The sequence below is a fragment of the Macrobrachium nipponense genome, chromosome 29, assembly GCF_015104395.2.
Source record: "Macrobrachium nipponense isolate FS-2020 chromosome 29, ASM1510439v2, whole genome shotgun sequence".
Taxonomy (NCBI): domain Eukaryota; kingdom Metazoa; phylum Arthropoda; class Malacostraca; order Decapoda; family Palaemonidae; genus Macrobrachium; species Macrobrachium nipponense.
In genome coordinates this window covers 37,450,885-37,470,884 of record NC_061092.1, presented here as the reverse complement: position 1 = coordinate 37,470,884, position 20,000 = coordinate 37,450,885, and the positions used below count along the sequence as shown (strand labels likewise).

The 20,000-nt window shown below is 33.2% G+C and overlaps 1 protein-coding gene across 4 annotated transcripts in view; it reads left to right on the top strand.

Annotated features, from left to right (window-relative positions):
• Positions 1 to 20,000, top strand: part of LOC135206245 (carbonic anhydrase-related protein 10-like) — a 217,600-nt gene that overhangs the window by 166,754 nt on the left and 30,846 nt on the right. For all 4 annotated transcript variants that reach the window (XR_010312706.1, XR_010312705.1, XM_064237625.1 and 1 more), the window contains exons 4-6: positions 1,552 to 1,740; positions 17,642 to 17,737; positions 18,987 to 19,053. Coding sequence is in view for 2 of the 4 variants with exons in the window: in XM_064237625.1 (XP_064093695.1) it covers positions 1,552 to 1,740; positions 17,642 to 17,737; positions 18,987 to 19,053 (352 nt within the window). In the remaining 2 variants the exon portion in view is untranslated. The remainder of the gene's footprint in view (positions 1 to 1,551; positions 1,741 to 17,641; positions 17,738 to 18,986; positions 19,054 to 20,000) is intronic.

The following is a 20,000-nucleotide window of genomic DNA, read 5'->3' as shown; positions in this document are numbered from 1 at the left end:
GAGGTTCTAGTAGAAACCACGAAGTACAAAAAATACTTATATTCTCTGAGATTACATGGTGAAGATCAAGTAGGATTGTACAGGTCTTCTAATGACGATAGCTTGATCGCTTCTGCCAATGATGATGGCTAATTCTATTCTGTCTACCATCTCGGTTACAAGTCATAAAGGAAGCAGACAGTAGCTCGAACATATGAACATACAATCAGATGACATAGTTACTAATCACGTAGGCCGCTTGAGCTATAGGTCACGGTGTTTGTCTCAAGCAGGAAGCTTAGACTAAAGTTTATAAACAAATGAATGACTACAGGTGACGGCATGTCAACTTAGCCTACATACTTTATCGTCTCTGGTCTGATCACATTCCTGCAAGCAATCTGGTTGACCTCTTTAGTTTTAGTCTTTTATATATATGGAGTAACATTCCATATTTTTATTATGTAATCACTTACTATATATATATATATACTATATATATATATATATATATATATACACGCTCTTTTCAAGAAGCTCAAAAGCAAGGGTAATTTCACATCTTTTCGGTCACATATCCGAGAACTGATAATACCGAAAGTTGCTCAACTTCACGGATTGGACGACCAACGGTACAGCAAACATGCATGTAAATCACACATAAACAGAGCATGCATGTTTCTAATCAGAACTTAATTAAACATTAAAATCTGTGTGTGATTAGGAACTCATCCCAGAAACATTTTCGTGAGACCATTAGCCCTAATTGCGCAATTCCTTCACAACCACCACCAGTCAAACATGAAGGCAATATGATAAGTGGATGTCAAAAATATTGCTACTGATCAAATATTCCGTAAACCTCCAGAAAGAAAGCGGAATTTAATCAACGCTGTTAATATGCGATCAAACAAGCAGAAGAGAAGCTTTAATAATTTATGAATATCCGTCAGAAAATGGAATTTCATTAAAAATGCATGACTGCGGGGAGAGAGAGCAAGAATGAGCGATCATTTATCAGTATATGTAAATTGAAAAATTATTCATATGTGCATTAAGAATAATTATTGAAAACACCCAACGACGAAATGAATCTTGCGAGTAATTCTTGATGACCATAAAATGTCAAATTAGAAAACCCCATTTGGAACGCGTTCAAAACTCACTAATTCTTTCAATAAAAGCGATATCAATTAAAGTGTGCATATAACTGATCAGCTTGAAGGAAAGATAAAGATATTCACGAGACTAATGATTCCGTCCAGATTTTAACACGTGGTATAACTTTGTTGTAGCCGTGTTTGATACAACGGCATCAATGATACTTGCGAACGAAAGAATTTTTTAAATTTCTGGGGATATATCATTAAAAAAAAGGCGAGCTAATAAAAATAACCACACCTAAACAAGCTTGGAACTCGGTTATTACTTAAATTTATGTATTGAGGTTATCAGTTTTTCACATTAGTAGTTTTACATAGTTCAACCAATCAAGGGTGTAAAAATAATGATAATTACCAGAGTGACAGTAACATTTCAGGCAACCTAAGCTAACAAAATGTATTTCCGCAGGTGTCAGCTACTTTAGAGAATACGGGTCACAGCGTCGTCCTCAGCCTTGACGGAGGAAAAACGCCCTTGAACGTCACAGGAGGACCTCTCACCTACCGCTATCAACTGACAGAGGCCCACTTGAGATACGGAAACGGTGACCACCTGGGGTCCGAACACACAATCAACGGCAGAGCGTTTCCTGCCGAGGTAAGGTTTACGATTGTACGTTCAAGATTCTAAATCCAATAAATAAATAAATATATACAATAAACAAATAAATAACTACGAAAGCCTATCACTGGCAAGGTTATTTATATTTGTTCCATATGAATGTCAGCACGGTCTAAATAATAGTGATATTCTACAAAATTCAACATAGTTAACAAAAGTGTTGTATATTATACACAATTTTGCTTCGCACTGTACTGATATGACAAGGATACAAAGGTGTATATTCGAATATACACCTCTGAGATGTGTCTGTGTAGACTGCCAACAATCTAAAAGCATAAGGTATATATATGTATATATACATACATTACATATATATGTATACATATATATAGTACATATATATATATATATATATATATATATATATATATATATATATACACCCCTATAAGAGTTAAATGGATTTCTGCTTAACAGAAACATAATAGATATAGGTGTTGTATATGGATGCAGGGAAGAGGAGGACTTATCAGTAAATCAAAGGTACAAAGAGACTGTGAAAAAAAAATGGAGAAGATGCAATAAAAGCAATGTATATCAGTAACAGAATACAGTAACTACGAAATTTGTAATAAACTCAGGAGAAATAAAGGGCTGCAGCAAGAGAGTCTGTATGTCCGAGATACACGAGAGAATCCAAGGCAGAGATAAGTGTAGTAATTTACGCAACCGACATCAACAAACTGCTGATGAAGTTTCTGCAAGTCTAAAAGGACACGAGCTCGGGAAAAAAAATGATCACACAGGGGTTTCACCCTCGCTTCATAACTTTTAACGGAAAATGAGGCTGTGATTACTGTCATGTCTGATTTCAAGGCCATCCAATCCAAAATGATGTTAACTGATATAAAAGAGAAGGATCGAGAGAGAGAGAGAGAGAGAGAGGAGAGAGAGGAAGAAGAGAGAGCGAGAGAAGAGAGAGAGAGAGAGAGAGAGAGAGAGAGAGAGAGAGAGAGAGAGAGAGAGAGAGAGAGAGAGAGAGAGAGAGAGACTGTATATATATCATCCCTCTCACTCTAAATCCTTTTCTTTCTTTTATATCAGTTAATACCTCTTTTGGATGTTAACCGATATATATATATATATATATAATATATATATATATATATAATATATATAATATATATATATCTATATATATATATATATATATATAAATATATATATATATATATATATATAATATATATATATAATATATGTAATAATATATGTATATGTATATATATATATATATATATTCTTATATATAAATATATATATATAATAATAGTATATATATATATATAATTTATATATGTATTATATACATATATAATATATATATATAACGTTAAAATACATATATATTATATTATTATTATTATATCATAATACACGTGTAATACATATAAGAAAAAATGCCAAGGATGAGAACAAAGAGGAAAACCTTTCACGCATCAAAGACAACATATAAGAAATCAACAGTATTGCTGTAATCACTTCTTTCCTCCATATGCTCTTTTCATACCATGGTATTAAGATTTTCTTTTTTTTTATTGAGGAGTGTTTTCTTTTTTCCTTGTCAACAGTACGTTTTACCGATCACTTCTATTCATTCACGTTCTTTACCTTTTAGAACTCTTAAATTCAGAATACCTTAACGTAATATGATTATGATCCCTACCTCATAAGAACTAATCATGAAACAGTAGTCTTAAACCTTAGCCATCACATTCCCCCCAGCCCCGCCCCAACTAAAATGGCTTCCCAAATTGACATTTTCATTAGCTTCTTTCACAACCAATATCTTTCCTTCTCCTTCAACGTCTCCCATACTTCCCTTACGCCTAGGAATATGTATTAAATGAAAGGTCATGCAATAGTGATTTTCCATATATAGATTGGTAAAGGGTCCCAGTACAAATATACGATAAAAAATCATGATATACCAAAGCTAACTAAATCCCACAACGCATAGTGGATAACAAGCTATACGCACTATATCATTTTCATAAAGCAATCTATACACACTATAATACACTACTAGATTTATATGCAAAGGATAGTGATATAGAAAGAGACAGCGAAGCTGGAAGATTTGGAGTTCCTGGAATACATCAGAATGGAGATGTTACGCAGAAACGTGTTTGCGGAGGGCTTGATTAATGGAAACGCATGGAATCCAATGGAAAATATTCAATAGTATGCTGGGAACGAGAAAATAGCATATGGAAGAGCTCAGTGATGATATAATAGTAAAAGGTGGACTGGCTTGTAGTGTAATTATCTGATCATTTTCAGATTAAAAAGAGAGTAAACATATGTACGAGTTTTAGTTAGAAATGGGGTCGACAATTCGGCTAAATTATGATAAAGAAAAGTGAGCTAGATAAGAAGCGACAAAATATATACAGAAGATGGATGGAAAGGTATGGGCACATGGGGAGTGTGCACATTCAAAGATGGAGTCACAGAAGCACGGAATGTTTATGTGCACTGCAGGGTAAGAGGGAATAAAAACTGCTGATGCTGTAACAGAGATGATCAAGCACAGATATTCAAGATAATGTGTAAGGAAGGCAATACGAAGGATAGAGGACAAAACCAGACAACAGCAAAAACACCGGGAAGGGTTTGAGCAAATATTACAGGAAAATAAACACATAGAGAACGGTTAATGAGCAAATGTATCTGAGAATAAAAGGTGCAAATGGAGAAATGCTGCCTAAAGAGAATGCAACATTGTGAAGACAGTTAGTATTTTGAAGATTTGTTGAATGAAGAATACAGATAAACCTAACTCTGAAATAGCGCACGAGTGCTGTGAGAATTACAACAGAATAAAAGTACTTAGAATGGCGTGGATGTTGTATGTTTACGCACTAAAAATGATTTCCACTATTTGTTTGTTCTGAAACAATTACCGACGAGGTTCAAGATTGAAAGAAAAGCTATACATGCCAAATAGACTACTTGGAAAAGCTTGAATAACAAATAATAGACTCAATATGGAGAAGGTGATTAGTTTAGTTTAAATGAAGGCAACGTTGGTTTCACAAGTCTATTTAATACCTTTATTGATGGAGTCATGCAGCAAGTGATTAAGAGAAAGGCCATTATCCGAAGGGTTCTTGTTTTCTAAAAAGATAACACAAGTGGAGAAGCTGATTTTTGTGCATGGTACAGATTTGACCGAAGGTAGTGAGCAAGGAAAGAGAACGTCAGCATCAGTAAGGTTATGAGGGTATAAGAAAATGAGGAGATGAAGGATGTCAGAGGATAAGTGAAGCAAGGAAAGTAGCAGAGTTTATGCAAAAGAAAGGGGTTTAAAAGAAATATCCTAAAATAGTTCAACCATGCATGGCCTGAAAACAAAACATCAATTACAGATAGGATTTCAAATCTATAAATATCGATGTAAAAATAAACAAAAAACAAAAAATTAAAAATCTATTTTGTACCCTATTCCATGTCTTTGATTTACTTTCTCAAAGGCATATATATATATACACATTCATTTTTTATTTATTTTTCTTCTTTACAAATCCTCCTATCATCCTTCCTTGACCCATGACCATCACCTTATACAAGAAACAATTACCACATTTGCCAGTTGCTTTTGAACCTTTCCCTCATTCAGACAATCAGTCAATCACACACTCAGCACCGTGATTCACCATCAACAACTAGTCTTCCCATTCGCCAACATCTCCACTGTCTCCTCGTGTCCTTGTTAAATTTGAAACTCTCCTTCCAATCTTTTGTCATTCAATTTCACCTTTTTCACGTACAGCATGTAATAATTAAGCTTTATGTACGCTATATATCCAACCACTATATACTAAGTGACATTCTTCATCCATGCAACAACAATCACGAAAGCGCACGAATTAGTGTCGACACTCAACTACACCACTGCAACTATCTGCAGATACCAACTTACGACTTTTATTCTCAGTAAACTCGTAGTATTTACAAGGAACTCTAAACCCCTATTCTTAGGTTGATCAAGTGGCCCATTCAATTAACTGAGCAAATTATTGGGTTAGTGGAATCCCTCATCGGTCCTTTCCTTATTGAAAAATGTGATGCAACGATTCTTTTTCTCTTTAATTTTTTACTGTTGATATTCCATTTCTCCTTTCATATTTTCATTTTCTGTTTTTATATTTCTTAAAAGTAATTTGCTGGTACTTCAAATTCGTCTCTGTTCCTGTGTGTGTGTGTGTGTGTGTGTGTGTGTGTGTGTGTGTGTGGAGTTGATAGTAGAGAGAGATGTCTAGAACAATATTCGAATATATAAGTTTTCAACTCCTTCCGCATTTATTATATTTCGCAAAATTTATCTGCTCAAACATTACAGTTCCTAACAAAATTCATTTAATATTTCGTACTTATTTATTTATTTATTTTATATATATTCACTTCTATATTAACTGAAAACCTTTATTTGACTTGATATTTCTATGAAACACTTGACATAGCACTTAACCTTCCGTTCATATTACAAAGTAGAATTAACTTTTCCAAATTTTGTTAGAGAATCTTTTGCTAGAAAAACATGCCGTTATAAATCTGTTATTGTATCATTTTGCATTTACTTTTCCTACTCTATGCACCTAAATGAAGGAAAACTGAAGACCTCTGGCATGCCGGAAGCTAAGTGATTTCTTCCTTGATATCAAATTTTCCTAAAATGGCTCGATTTCTAGAATATCGTTGATGATCGAACGGTTTAAAACATGATGCATATGTCGGTTTTTGTATAAATAAGACAAGAATCCTACAATATAAAACCAACATATGAAAGCTCTATGTCGGACGAGTCAAATATTATATATAAAATTCAAATGAAGAAAAATTGGTACTATATACGTATATATAGATAAGAAAAACAGAGCATAAAGAGGAATGAATAACTTTCAAAAAGAAATCTGTTTTTATTAGACGCAGTCACTATATCGATAATACGGCTCTCAATAACAAAAGACTTTCGTTAAATATATACGCTATTGTAAGTGCGAGCTTTGATACAAGATGATTTGCAAAACCTACAACGCCTAATGGCGTACTCGATTATTGTAACAGTTCCACATTCGTAATAATATTATTCCATTGCATCGTCTTCGGATAGAGACGAAGAGGAGTTCCCAAAATGGGATTCGCTTGCTTTGTGTGACAGGATTATCGTTACGTCATATCTCTTATATTGCTATGTGCAGCATAATCCTGACCATTGTTTTCTTAACTATTTTCTATATAATTATTTTTTCTATGTAATTTTTTCTATATAATTCTTGAGTTCTGTTTCTCTCTTTCCGCTTAGCCAATAATAATATTAATAACTTACAACCAAATACCAAAACCAACAATAAAGTAAAGAATCACAAAAAATTAACTAAGGAAATATGCAACACAAAAATATATGCAATAATTATCCAATCATCAACGAAAAGATATAATAACCGCTCACTGACCAAGAACACCACAGCAGCTTATTGACCCGGCGCCAGTACAATTGAGACCAGCAATATCACTTAAACTAATGATCTCGTATAAGCTGGAGCTAGACTTGTAACTGAATAGGAGGCAAGATCAAAATAATTATACAACTCAAGCACACACCACAAAAAGAATATACATAAACCAAAAAGGAGATTAATCCAATTCAGGAAAAATCTGGCAAGAACTGAAGAATTCATAAATGGAAAGATTAAAAACATGAAAAGATGCCTTAGAAAAGAAGTATTGTCTAACAGAACCAGGAACAACCATGGTTAAAGATAATCTTAAACAATGAATAAAAAGCAGAAATACAACAAGAGAAAGACACTATAAGAATACTGAAAGGGGGAGCGCTAAATATTTATTGGTTAAAGAACTTCAAACCCTTACATGGAATGGAATGGAATGGAACATAAAATTTAGACCAAAGGCAAAGAGCTGGGACCTATGGGGCCAATCAGTGCTGTAAATGAAATTGAGAGTAAAAAAGCTTTCCGAGGTGTAACAGGAGAGGAAGCTTCGCAGTGTGAAACGGTTGTTGGGTGAAGGTGGAAAAGTACAGTAAGAGAATCCAAAGGGTTGCAAGTACGGACCGATGGGACACTGCAAAGACCTTAAGTAACCTATGCAGGTGCACTGCCGGCAAACATTTTTCCACCAGCTACGGGAATGTGTAGAAAAAAGTATTTACCAAACTAGACGTTCGACTTGTGGAAACACACTCCATACCTACAGCGAAGAAAGAATGATCCAAGAAATCCAGAGGCCTTCAATATGATCTCCTCACTCCTACAGTTTTACAGTGTAGCCTAACCTTACTCCGAAACACAAGGCAGCTCTGGAAAACAACTCTGACTGCATCAGAAACCACACAAGTAGAAGTAAACATCAGGAGAGGAATCTTCCATGGAGATTCACTGTCACACTGCTGTTCAGTCTGTCCAAGATACCACTGACAATGGCTCTCGGGAAAACTTATAATGGCTACCAACCTGTAAGACAGAGCACAGTCTTCAGTCACAAAACCATACCCTACGTCTATGTAGTGCACGAGACTTAAGGATAAAGAAAGAAACAGTAGAAAATTCCTCTAATCTAAATGCTATGGCAAGCAGAGATGGATACAATACCTATAATCTAGGGAGTACTAAGAGTTATCCCAGAAAACCTTCAGAAGGAACCTGGAGAGAAATAGAAGCACAAACCTCAAATCAGACTTGTTCTAGAAAACGTGTGCTGTTATACTAGCCTGCCAAGACTGAGAAAATGAATATTAAAAAATGCTTAATCATTGTACTTTCGTATTTCAATACTGCTAAATTCCTTTTTTAACACAACGACTTTTAGAAGTCGTTTTGTACAAATAGTCCAGACTCATTATTGTGTTACCAATCTAAAATCAATTCCAAAACATTCAGTAACAGTAGGTTCCTTTCATAAGCACAAGGATGGATTAAGACCTCTTTTATCTTTCCATGTGGTTTATAATACTTGCCCTAGGCGGAACTATGGGGCATATATTGGATTCACAAGGGGGTTACTGATGGTCAGAATTGACTCCCACTGGGGAATAAGTTTTCGTACTATTGGGTCTCCAATCCCAAACATTCCAATATTAAAAATCAATCCAAATTTATAAAACTTACACTGAAATAGATGATTTCAGCAAGAGGCCAAGCAAAAAAGCCTTACTAAAGGCCAATAGTTATTACACTACATACTAGTCCTACAGTGAAATACCCAGATCTCCTCCACTAAACTTTAGATAAGTTTACTTAATCTCTGAACGTTCTTTGCTCTCGTTACATAAGGTTGGTCACCCGTCTTTCTGGTTTTATCTGTATTTCATTTTATTATTTTAATTTTTGAGAATTTCAAATTTTTACAGTAATTTTTAGTGCAATTAAATTAATTATTCAACGGATTCCCTGAAGATATAACACACACACACAACATATATATATATATATATATATATATATATATATATATATATATATATATATAATATATATATATATATCCATTCAGGAAATCGCAGACAACCACATCAGAAGAAACATTTATTTGAGAGACGTTTCGCACATACAATGTGCATCTTCAGTCTGTTGAGATAAAAACACATACATATTAACATTCAATAAGAGCAGGATTCTTAATATAGTAAAAATACAAGACTAAAAAAACTTAAAATTGACATAAAGGACTAAAAATTGACAAGTAAAACTAAAAAGTAAAAAGTACAAAATAAAAAACGTTTTAACTTCTTGCCCAAGTCTAGTCATTCTACCTCCTTCCTTCTCAACTAACGGTTGGTTGCGCCTTGGTATTTGTTTTTTTATTTTGTACTTTTTACTTTTTAGTTTTACTTGTCAATTTCTAGTCCTTTATGTCAATTTTAAGTTAATTCTTAGTCTTGTATTTTTACTATATTAAGAATCCTGCTCTTATTGAATGTTAATATGTATGTGTTTTTATCTCAACAGACTGAAGATGCACATTGTATGTGCGAAACGTCTCTCAAATAAAAGTTACAATAGTTTGGTGAAATTTACATTTTTACACATAGCAAATTTTTGTGTTTTGTTTCATTTGAAGTGATTTTTGTTTGTGCATTTATTCATTTTTCTTATTGAAGTGTGTGTTTTTATTTTATATTCTGTGTGATTGGTGCTTTTTTACAATTTTGGTATTTTCCACATTTTTTGTGTTTTCATTTACATTCTCAATTTAATTAACTTAGTTATTTTCATTACGTAACTGTTGCACATTTAACTGAATTTAACACTTGTGAATTAATTTGCTTTTACTTAGAATTCTTTTCAAGTTTTATTATTGTTTAGCACTTGTGAATTAATTTCTAATTTTAAGTATTGCCTAACGCTTTCGAATTTTGATTGAATTAATTTTCTTGAATTTTGTGATAAATTAATTTTTATTTAATTTTACTTAATTAATTCAAGAATTAATTAAAATTTACTTTGTGAATTTCACTTATAAATTTTGAGTTTAATAATAAATATTTGTATTTTAACATTTTTATAAGTGTTTCTTTAAACCAGTATATCAATAGTATTTGCTTAGGTAGAAACATAGAGGGGTAATTGATCTGTTTTCCTTCAATTTACTTGAAGTGAGTTAGAACCAGGGAAGTACTTAGACTTATGAAATCAGGGAAATACTTAAACTTTCTAAGTTGTTGATGGAGTGATCCCCTTTGATTAATTTAATTACTTACAAGATTACCTCACACCTGTTTTGATGAACTCAGTCTGATTTTCTGCAATACTGGTAAGTTGTTAAGAGATCACTGTTGCCTTTAGAGTATTCAGTCGTTTAGTACCTGTGCTGAAGGTTCAGGTGTCTGGCTGTTGTGAAGTAATAATTAATGAATGGTAAATGTAGTAACCAGATACTTGGTACTTCGTCACAATATATATATATATATATATATATATATATATACTATATATATATATATATAATATATATATATATAGTATTTATTTATATTTTAATATTTTCTCGTTTTCTTTGTTAGGCTCATTAGACCCACAATAAGTCATGGAGTGAAATTTAAATTGAGTTTTACACTTTACTAGAACTGTACATAATTACATAAATATGTTGTTTCCCATATAAATGACTAAAGTACTGCCTATACCATTTCACGAAAATATTTCATAATATCTGATGACTGTTTCCAAAACCCAAAAAATTGATACATCAATTCCTAGAAGCAATTTTCCGGAAAAAACTATTCTGTATCATTACGCAAATGTCGAAAAACAATGAATTATGAAATTATAAATACAATTATAATCACATAATAGACCAGTGAATATAGAGTCACGTAAATGGAACCCAACGATAAATATATCAACAAAGTGAGTTTTTGCATTATGAATAAACATTTTGCCGGCATCGGTTAACTAAAAACGAAAACAAATTATTACTCGAGACTTATGGGTGACAATTTGCAACCCAGACTATTGACCAAATCATATAATAGATATGAAAATGGCAAACGGAATTAACCACCCTGACTTGCCATTGGTGCTAAACAAAAACAAATAAATAAAAAAAATAAGAGTAAAAACCATAATGGAAAGGATGAACAAATATGAGGCGACGCAGATACTCGTGGGAGAGCCGACAGCTGATTCAAGGATTTCTCTTCAAAACAATAAAATGTAACGGGCAGATTAAAAGAAGAGCGTAGTAGCAAAGGGGACATATTGAAAGCACATGGGGCTGCTTGCATGATGATATGCAAACCTATAGGAGCTATGCTTCCTGCCTGGTCGAGGGAGACACAATATGCAATTGTCTAATCACAAAGATTTTGCGTGTGTTGGATGAGCTTTGTAAAATGAAATCTATACAGCTTTTTTGAAAGGGAATATTGTCCTTATTAATACGCATAATCTAGTGCACATAGCTGATAACTGTAAAACCAATTTATGTCTCCAAATACCGTAGTGGCCAGAAGTCCGTGACGCTGTTTTTACATCCGCACAAATAGTGACTAAGGAAGGTTATTTCTTTAGGGAGTTTTGAAGTTGATAGTTACATTGTAGTGTGATACAGTTAAATCAACCTGAAAAAAAATGTCATAACCATTTTAAAAATAAGCAAATAAAACATGACAAATTTAAACGAACTTAAAGCTTAGCATATTCCTTTCAAACCATATTATATATCTAACTCCTTCAAGGAATTACTTCCAATTATAACTGTACCTTTCCCTTAGAGAGATAAAACTTCAGCGCACTATTTGTCAAGTAATTCTTATGCATCTGGATCCTCTCGTTGTCTACGCGACTTCATGAGAGTCATCTCCGAACCCTTTTCTCATGAAAGCTTATTTTATTTCCCTATAATCTTGCGTTTGGTTTTTTTGTCCTGACAATCAACGACTTCCCCCTTTCACCATCAATTATTAGAATGTTACTCCTCTTCATCCATCCAGCAGTCTCGTCATTTTTCTTCCTCTCTTTCATCTCTCGCCTCTACTTCTCAATTCCCTTAGTATTTTCCCCTTGCCCTATTAAGCATTTGATCTCGCTTCTCCCCTCGCATCACCGTCGACTGACAAGTGTACATGAACTGTCACACACTGATCCTCTTGAAAATCATTACTATTGTCTGTAAAACCATTAGGTTTTGCCCTTATCACCTGAAATTCAATGATATGTTTTATCAACAGCTTTGACAAGATAAAACTAGGATCACAAAGTTTGAAACCTGAACGTTACTGAGGACAATATCATCCACAAAGCTTGTTTCCCATTAACACTTTGCACAGGAGTATTGTTTAAATTCCCCAACAGGATTAGCCTGTATATTTAGACAGCATTCAATGATGTGAAATTCCATTTCGAACAGAAATACACACAACATTATATATATATATATATATATATATATATATATATATATATATATATATATATATATATGAAAGCGTCGTATATATTTTACGAAGACAAAAAAAACATAAAAATGTAATGAGACACGAGCGTTAAAACTAGCGTTGCCTGTGTTCCAGCTTAATCTCTCATTTTTCCTACTTGGCACCCTTTCGTTAATTGATAACATGAGAAGAGAGCGAATTGACTTAGAAGATATTTACTCAATTAGCATTCAAAGCATGTAAAAAAAAAAAAAAAAAAAAAAAAAAAACAAAAAAAAAAAAAAAAAAAAAAAAAAACGCATGGTGACTTCTAAAACTCGTTTTCAAGGATTTTGAAAAGTGAATTGCTGTCACAATAACAATGGCCACAAACTCGATTAAATATATATACATATATATGTGTATATATATATATATTATATATATATATATATATATATATATATATATATATATATATATTGATATATGTATATATATATATATATATATATATATATATATATATATATATTATGGTGATTAATAGTAACATCTCAGATAATTGGTGACCATCACACAACAAAATATTTCATTTAAAAAGATATTCAGAAAACGCAGTATACAGAAAAAACGCATCTTTTTATTCTTGTATCATTGGGAACAACATTTCAAAACAAAGAACTCTCCTTTCTTCACTGAATTTAATCCAATACGAGGTTTTATTACCTCAAGTCAGCATGCAGCTACCGTCTCTCCTCCACATCTGGTACCTTAAACTTAGTAAAATAACGATTTTACGCACGAAGACAAGAGCTGAAACAACCTGCCCACCAAACATTCTCTCTCTCTCTCTCTCTCTCTCTCTCTCTCTCTCTCTCTCAGTGTTTAGGATTGCTGTCCCTGTACAAACATAAGAGTTCTAATTAAAGTGAATGACCAAACGGAGCACGAGGAGAAAAAATTTATTGGGTCCTCAGTTCCATTTTTCATGCATTGGTGGTCGGGGCATTTAGTTAATCCAAATTAATAATGTATCAGAAAGTGTTTTAAGTCTCACAATCATGAGCCTTAGACTTATGAATGCCTTACGAGTGTAAAAAAAATTAAAACTAAAGAACCACTTTTTTTTATAGGAAGGGGTCTCTGAACACTAAAAGAGGAAAGAGTAAAAAAATAGCAATCTTTTCATCTATTACCACATCACGAGCTTCAAGGTGCCTTAGCATAATGCCTTTGTTCCCTGCTTTACATTCTCTTTTTGTATATCTCAAAGTAAATTACTTCCAGGCAAGAATGTTGCTCTTGATTTATACGTCTACTCTTGAGCAACTTATTCATTCATTCACATGAAGTAAAAGTACTGAAAAATTAACGCGTTCCTTATGAGAGTTCAGTCTTTTATTTTTAACCACGTCAGCAGTACGTAGCAACAAAACAACGGTATAAAAACATTCTGAATGAAAATGAAAAAGACTCACGAAAAAAAAGTAGCATCCACAAAAACCATCGGTGAAAGGGGGCCTGAAATGCTTACCTGCTGGTGTTAGGAGAGCGGTGCTAGGATTTTGTACTTTTTTCCATGTGCGCATTATCAACACATGTCGTGATAGTGATTTCCGTTTTTTTTCTGGGCTGAGAGAGAGAGAGAGAGAGAAAGAGAGAGAGAGAGAGAGATAGAGAGAGAGAGAGAGAGAGAGATACTCTATCCAATACCCATTTTATATCTATAATGATAAGTCCTCTGAAGGCCTGTGCTCCTTAAGTAACATTGCATGCACTCACGCAAGTCCCATCATAAGAGGAAAGGTTTTTTTTTTCACATTTCACACTACTCAGCAATACATGTATGACAAATATCACCGTAACACAGAAGGTGTCATTTATCGTGATTTACTTATAAGGTATAACACTACTGGCACTTGTCGTGGAATAAGACTAGATTTAACAGAAATAAAGGTTCGAGGCCACACTGAGCAGTTTCTACTAATACTGAATCCTATAATCGATTGTGCAGGACAAGAAGCGTGAAAGTGTGAATACTTTTACAGTGCCATTACATGGACAGATAAAGTACACAGATAGTTCTTCACCTATGCTTCTGGGTGTGTCTAGAGACCTAGAACGACAGTTGTTATTTCACTTGCGTATGGTGTTACAGTTTTTCGATAACACTGGTCACTATGTAATGAACTGGAAATTAATTAAGCAATGTACTGGAAACGGGAAAAAGCCTACCCATACACAGTGAACTGGTAGTCACAATAAGCTGGAATGGCAGACGACCAAAAACACAAAATCTGATTGTTAAATAAATAATAAAAAGAAAGATGGCGAATAGCTAGCAAAAGAACTGGGATGTCAAAAATAGGTATTCCCGGTCTTGTTGGGCTATACCTAAATTGTATGAGGAGGAAAAGACAACTGGCTCAAATTTACAGAGGAGTGGACCTTCTCCCAAACAGATGATACATAAATATATACATCCATGCATATCTACATGTGTGTATATACATAGCCTTAATGTTAAAAACTGTACATGCCATGTATGACCTCCGTACCCTCTTTAACCGTAAGTGGCGATTTTTTTTCCTTTCTTTATAAACCAGTCATTTTATTTTCAGTCTTCTGTAACACGATTACCATATTCTTTCACTGCCTCAATAAATGTATTATTTTAACATCAATCACAAAACGGTTTGTCTTCCCTAAGTAACTTAAGGATCAAAAGCATTCTGGGTCGATTCGTTTACCGATATTTATGTCCTATAATAATAAAATCATCGAAAGCTCTGAAGGACGAAAAAAAAGAACAAATAAAAGTAAACAAATTTCCTCTTAATAGAAATACTATTTTACAATCTAGCGCTTTGATGGCGGTACAGAACTATAAAGAAAAAAAAACTTGTTTTCCCCACGTGTTAATGCAAGTCTACAAATAAAACTGTTTTTATATCGTGTGATAAAGAAATGGTTATTTGTGGATACACAAACAAGGGATGTACAAGGACGCCCATTTGTTAGGCAACAATAAAGGACAGCAGATTACACCTATCAGTTTTCTCTGCAATTTACTTCAATCTCTGCGCGACTTGGGGCTTTGTCAAAAGCTGGGTGTCACAAAGATACATGACTGATGTTTCTAATTTATTTACCTTTTCATTCAAGCAATAAAAATTGAAGGATGACCTTCAATTTTCCATTACCCCTTTCATCAGTAATTTGAGGAAATCCCAAAAGTATTTTAAAATTAACGCTACATTTCTAACATTGTCGGAAACGCATCGCAGGCACATAGCTCAGAGAAGCCAAAATGGTTAGAAGAAAATTTGGCTGAAGTTAAAATACGTAATTTCAATACGCTCCTGTTAGCACTCTACCTACAATTTCCATAGCATCAACAAACACTCGTATTCGTGCAATCTTTCCGCATATAATGAAGCAATGTACCAACTTGAGTTTCTCATAGGAAATGCAGTACGAAAAAAAAAAGTATGATGTACTATTAATCATCAACTGATGGAACTTCTCCAACATTACACGATATTCCATAGTGATAGGCCTACAAAGCTTCAGAGGCGACGAAAATATTACCTAAGCACACATTTGATAACGCAAATACAATTGATGGATGCTGTCAGTATGTATGTATGGACGCGTGCGCACGCGCACATACATGCATACATACTGACAGCATCCATCAATTGTATTTGCGTTATCAAATGTGTGCTTAGGAAATATTTTCGTCGCCTCTGAAGCTTTGTAGGCCCTCTTATAGTACATGTATGTATGTATGTATGTAGGGATATATACATACACAACCACACACACACACACACACACATATATATATATATATATATATATATATAATATATATATATATATATATATATATACACGTATATAGATCATATTCCTAGATCTCATCGACCTCCCTAATTTTACACTCAGTAACATTTATTTTCAACTATATCTACTTGTAAAAGTGGATATAGTTGAAAATAAATGTTCATGTTCCATTCTTTACGATAACCGGCGCGACCGCCTCCATCAGCTTACTTCTCTCAGAATCCCTCCCCCAATTGTCCTTGTCTTTTTACATGTCAAAATATATGCACTGCCTATGCATACCAGTAATTTTACATATCATTTAAGACTGTAACCTTTTTCTTTCATTCCTAGGGATGAATTTCGATCTTCAAAGTATGTAATAACACATTGTGTTAGTAATGTATGAAATAACACTTGATTTCACTGCAAAAATGATAGAGTCGCGTATTTACCTCGTTTCAGTCAAATTAGAAAGATAGCAATAAAACAAGTCTGGAGATGAAATATTGCCACGATCTTCGTATCATCAAGCCATCCCAAGTAGTGCCGTTATCATCACAGCAATAATTCTTACATGGAATATTTAATGAGATGTTCATTTTATTAACATAAAAGAGACACCGTGGCAAAAAAAAAAGAAAGAAAAACGATAAGCGAAAATCCCATCTTTAAGGTAAAAGTGATCATAAGCAGTAATAGCATTATTACACAGTCCCATTACCAGACAAAGAGGGTCATAAACTCTAGAGATCTAACACTTTTTCAAGTCTGCCTATTTGACGAATTCTGTAGCGAGATGCTCACATTATCTGTATATTTTTCCCATATTTTAGCAGGATGCTTCTGCTTCGTCTTTGGTGTAATATTAAAAGCTATTTCAAATAAACATTAACGTAAAAACGTCAACGCAAAACCTTCAGTTCCTTTAAAGGTATACCATCACCGAAAAAAAATATCCACAAACGAAATGATACGCAAAACTCCAGACCACAATTATATCGATAACTGAACAGGAACCATTATATTTCGGAGTACTGTGAAGTTACGCAAATAATTTAACGGAAAACAATTCCATAAACTAAAAATTAAATGAACTAACGCATTTCAGAACTACGCTATCTGATTCCTGTTAATAAAGACTATTTGTATTGTTTTCAGATTCAGCTGTTTGGTTTCAATTCCCATCTGTACGCCAACTTCACCCAAGCTCTAGATAAAGCATACGGAATCGTTGGCATTTCTCTGCTACTGCAAGTAAGTACTTGAAGGGAAGTCGAAAGCCATTTGTAGGGGACATAAATATATAAAAAAGAACAAGGTTTGTGAAAAGCATTAACCGAAATTAATGTTAATAACCCATTCACAAGATTAACTCATCAAAGAAATCCGTAGAACACACATACAAAAACGCATTTATGCACTAAAGCACCCAATATTGTAAACCTAATCCAAACTTCTTGGCAAAGGTATTAAAGACTTATTCTAGTTCCAATCCTACCACACATTATTTATATACACATATACAAACATACATACATACATACATACAAGTATATGCATATGTGTATATACATTATATACGTATATATATACATATATATATATATATATATATATATATATATATATAGTAGTATATATATATATTAGTATATATATATATATATATATATATATATACACACGCACAAAAGTATACCATCTTGCGAAAAGAAGAAGTTTTACCAGCACAGAACACACCAACATTCAATTTCATGTCAATATATTCTATCACCTGGGATCAATACATGTATTATGTGGAGGCCAATATTCTGAGCTAATCAGTATTGCGAGAAATGGAAGTTCCAGCTTGGTCACATAATACAACTTCCGTGAACTGAAGGCCGTCATTATAAAGCAAATTTCCGAAGATTTATCCATTAAAAAGAAATAATTGATTACACCTGTCTTAAAGATCAGATAATGTCAAATACGTAATTTGTTATTCTTTTGGGAGTCCTCACTTTGGAAATGTCACGCCACAAAGAACACCCTGAGAAGCCTTCTTTTTCACTATTGTGAAGACTTTATCACTCTTACCAGCCTATACTTTATTAGTAAAACTTTTTTTCTACTCCGCAGCCACCATCTTCTTGTTATCGTAAATACATAATATTTTTAGTACTATATACCTAAGTCTTTTAAATATATTGCACGTCTTAGTGAAAGAACAAAAAAATAAAATTAAGATACTCACGCAGAAGGAATCATGGCAATAAACGTGGATTCCTGATAATTTCTTGGAGAATGCTAGAAAAAAAAATGACAACGTTCTGTAAATATATCCGAACAACTAACTGAAACGATCAACCATTGAGTTTTTCTTCTGAGTTGGTGAAGGATAATTAATGCCTCAGGAAAGACAAAGAAAATGGTATCTGTAAAAACAAAAAACAGAAAAAAAACAAAAAACAAAAAATTTACTTATTAAAAAATTAACAATTTCCTTTTCATTTACTTTCAGATTGGGGAGCGTTCTAACCAAGCCCTTGGCCAAATTACCGAAGGAGTTGAAAACATTGTATACGTTGGTAAGTTTATTTTATCTTCTCATACGGATGAATCATGAAGACACATTTACTGTAATATGTACTTATGGATACAGTAGGTGTAAATGCGCTGTATCATAAAAATTCTCATTTTCTCATTTATGCTGCCAATTATTTAACCTGTTTGAAAAAAAACATCTTTACACCTAAACAAATTATATACATTTGGATTATTATAACATCTTTCTAAATTTATATTTTCCTCAAAAATTGCATGTTGTACGAATGCGTGTTAGACATTTTACCGTCCTATATTCTGATGCTTGTATCACATTCCGAAACGACTTTCATCTTTTTTTTCCTTTCTTCAGAAACACCCTTGAACACACACCCATTCAAATTATTACAAGACAGAGCAGCCAGTGTCTTATGTAACACAGCAGTCCAGTACCGAAGCATAACAGAAACTGCATCTGAATAAAATAAAGTCCGTGACAAATCATTGTGGAGGTAACTTGTACAACGTGTAATGTTTTCATGATTCAAAAAATACTCAAGAGATATTCTTGCATAAACTAGATTTTAACTCATGCTGAAAAACCATATGCCAGAAGAAACATTCTCATCGTGACAGTTGTCAATTACCTATAATCATATTAACGCTGTTCCTTCTGAGAAAAAATATTTTAATGAACAGAAAACACATCGAATAACTACTTTCGCTAATAGACGTTGTTCCATGAAAATTGCGTATTTATCTAACTTCCTAATTTAAATATTAGGAATAATTTTAAGAAATATTTTACCGACATCGGTTATAACATATTTCCTCCACTCAGAAAATTTTCTAACAAAAAGTTATAACTATACAAGACAGCGGCTTTTCTTTTTCCTGTATCGTCCTCTGAATTTACATGTGAACGAAAATCACCAACTGTTCTTAAAAAACTGTAACATATTAGATCATTGTAAAAACATCACTTGGCAAA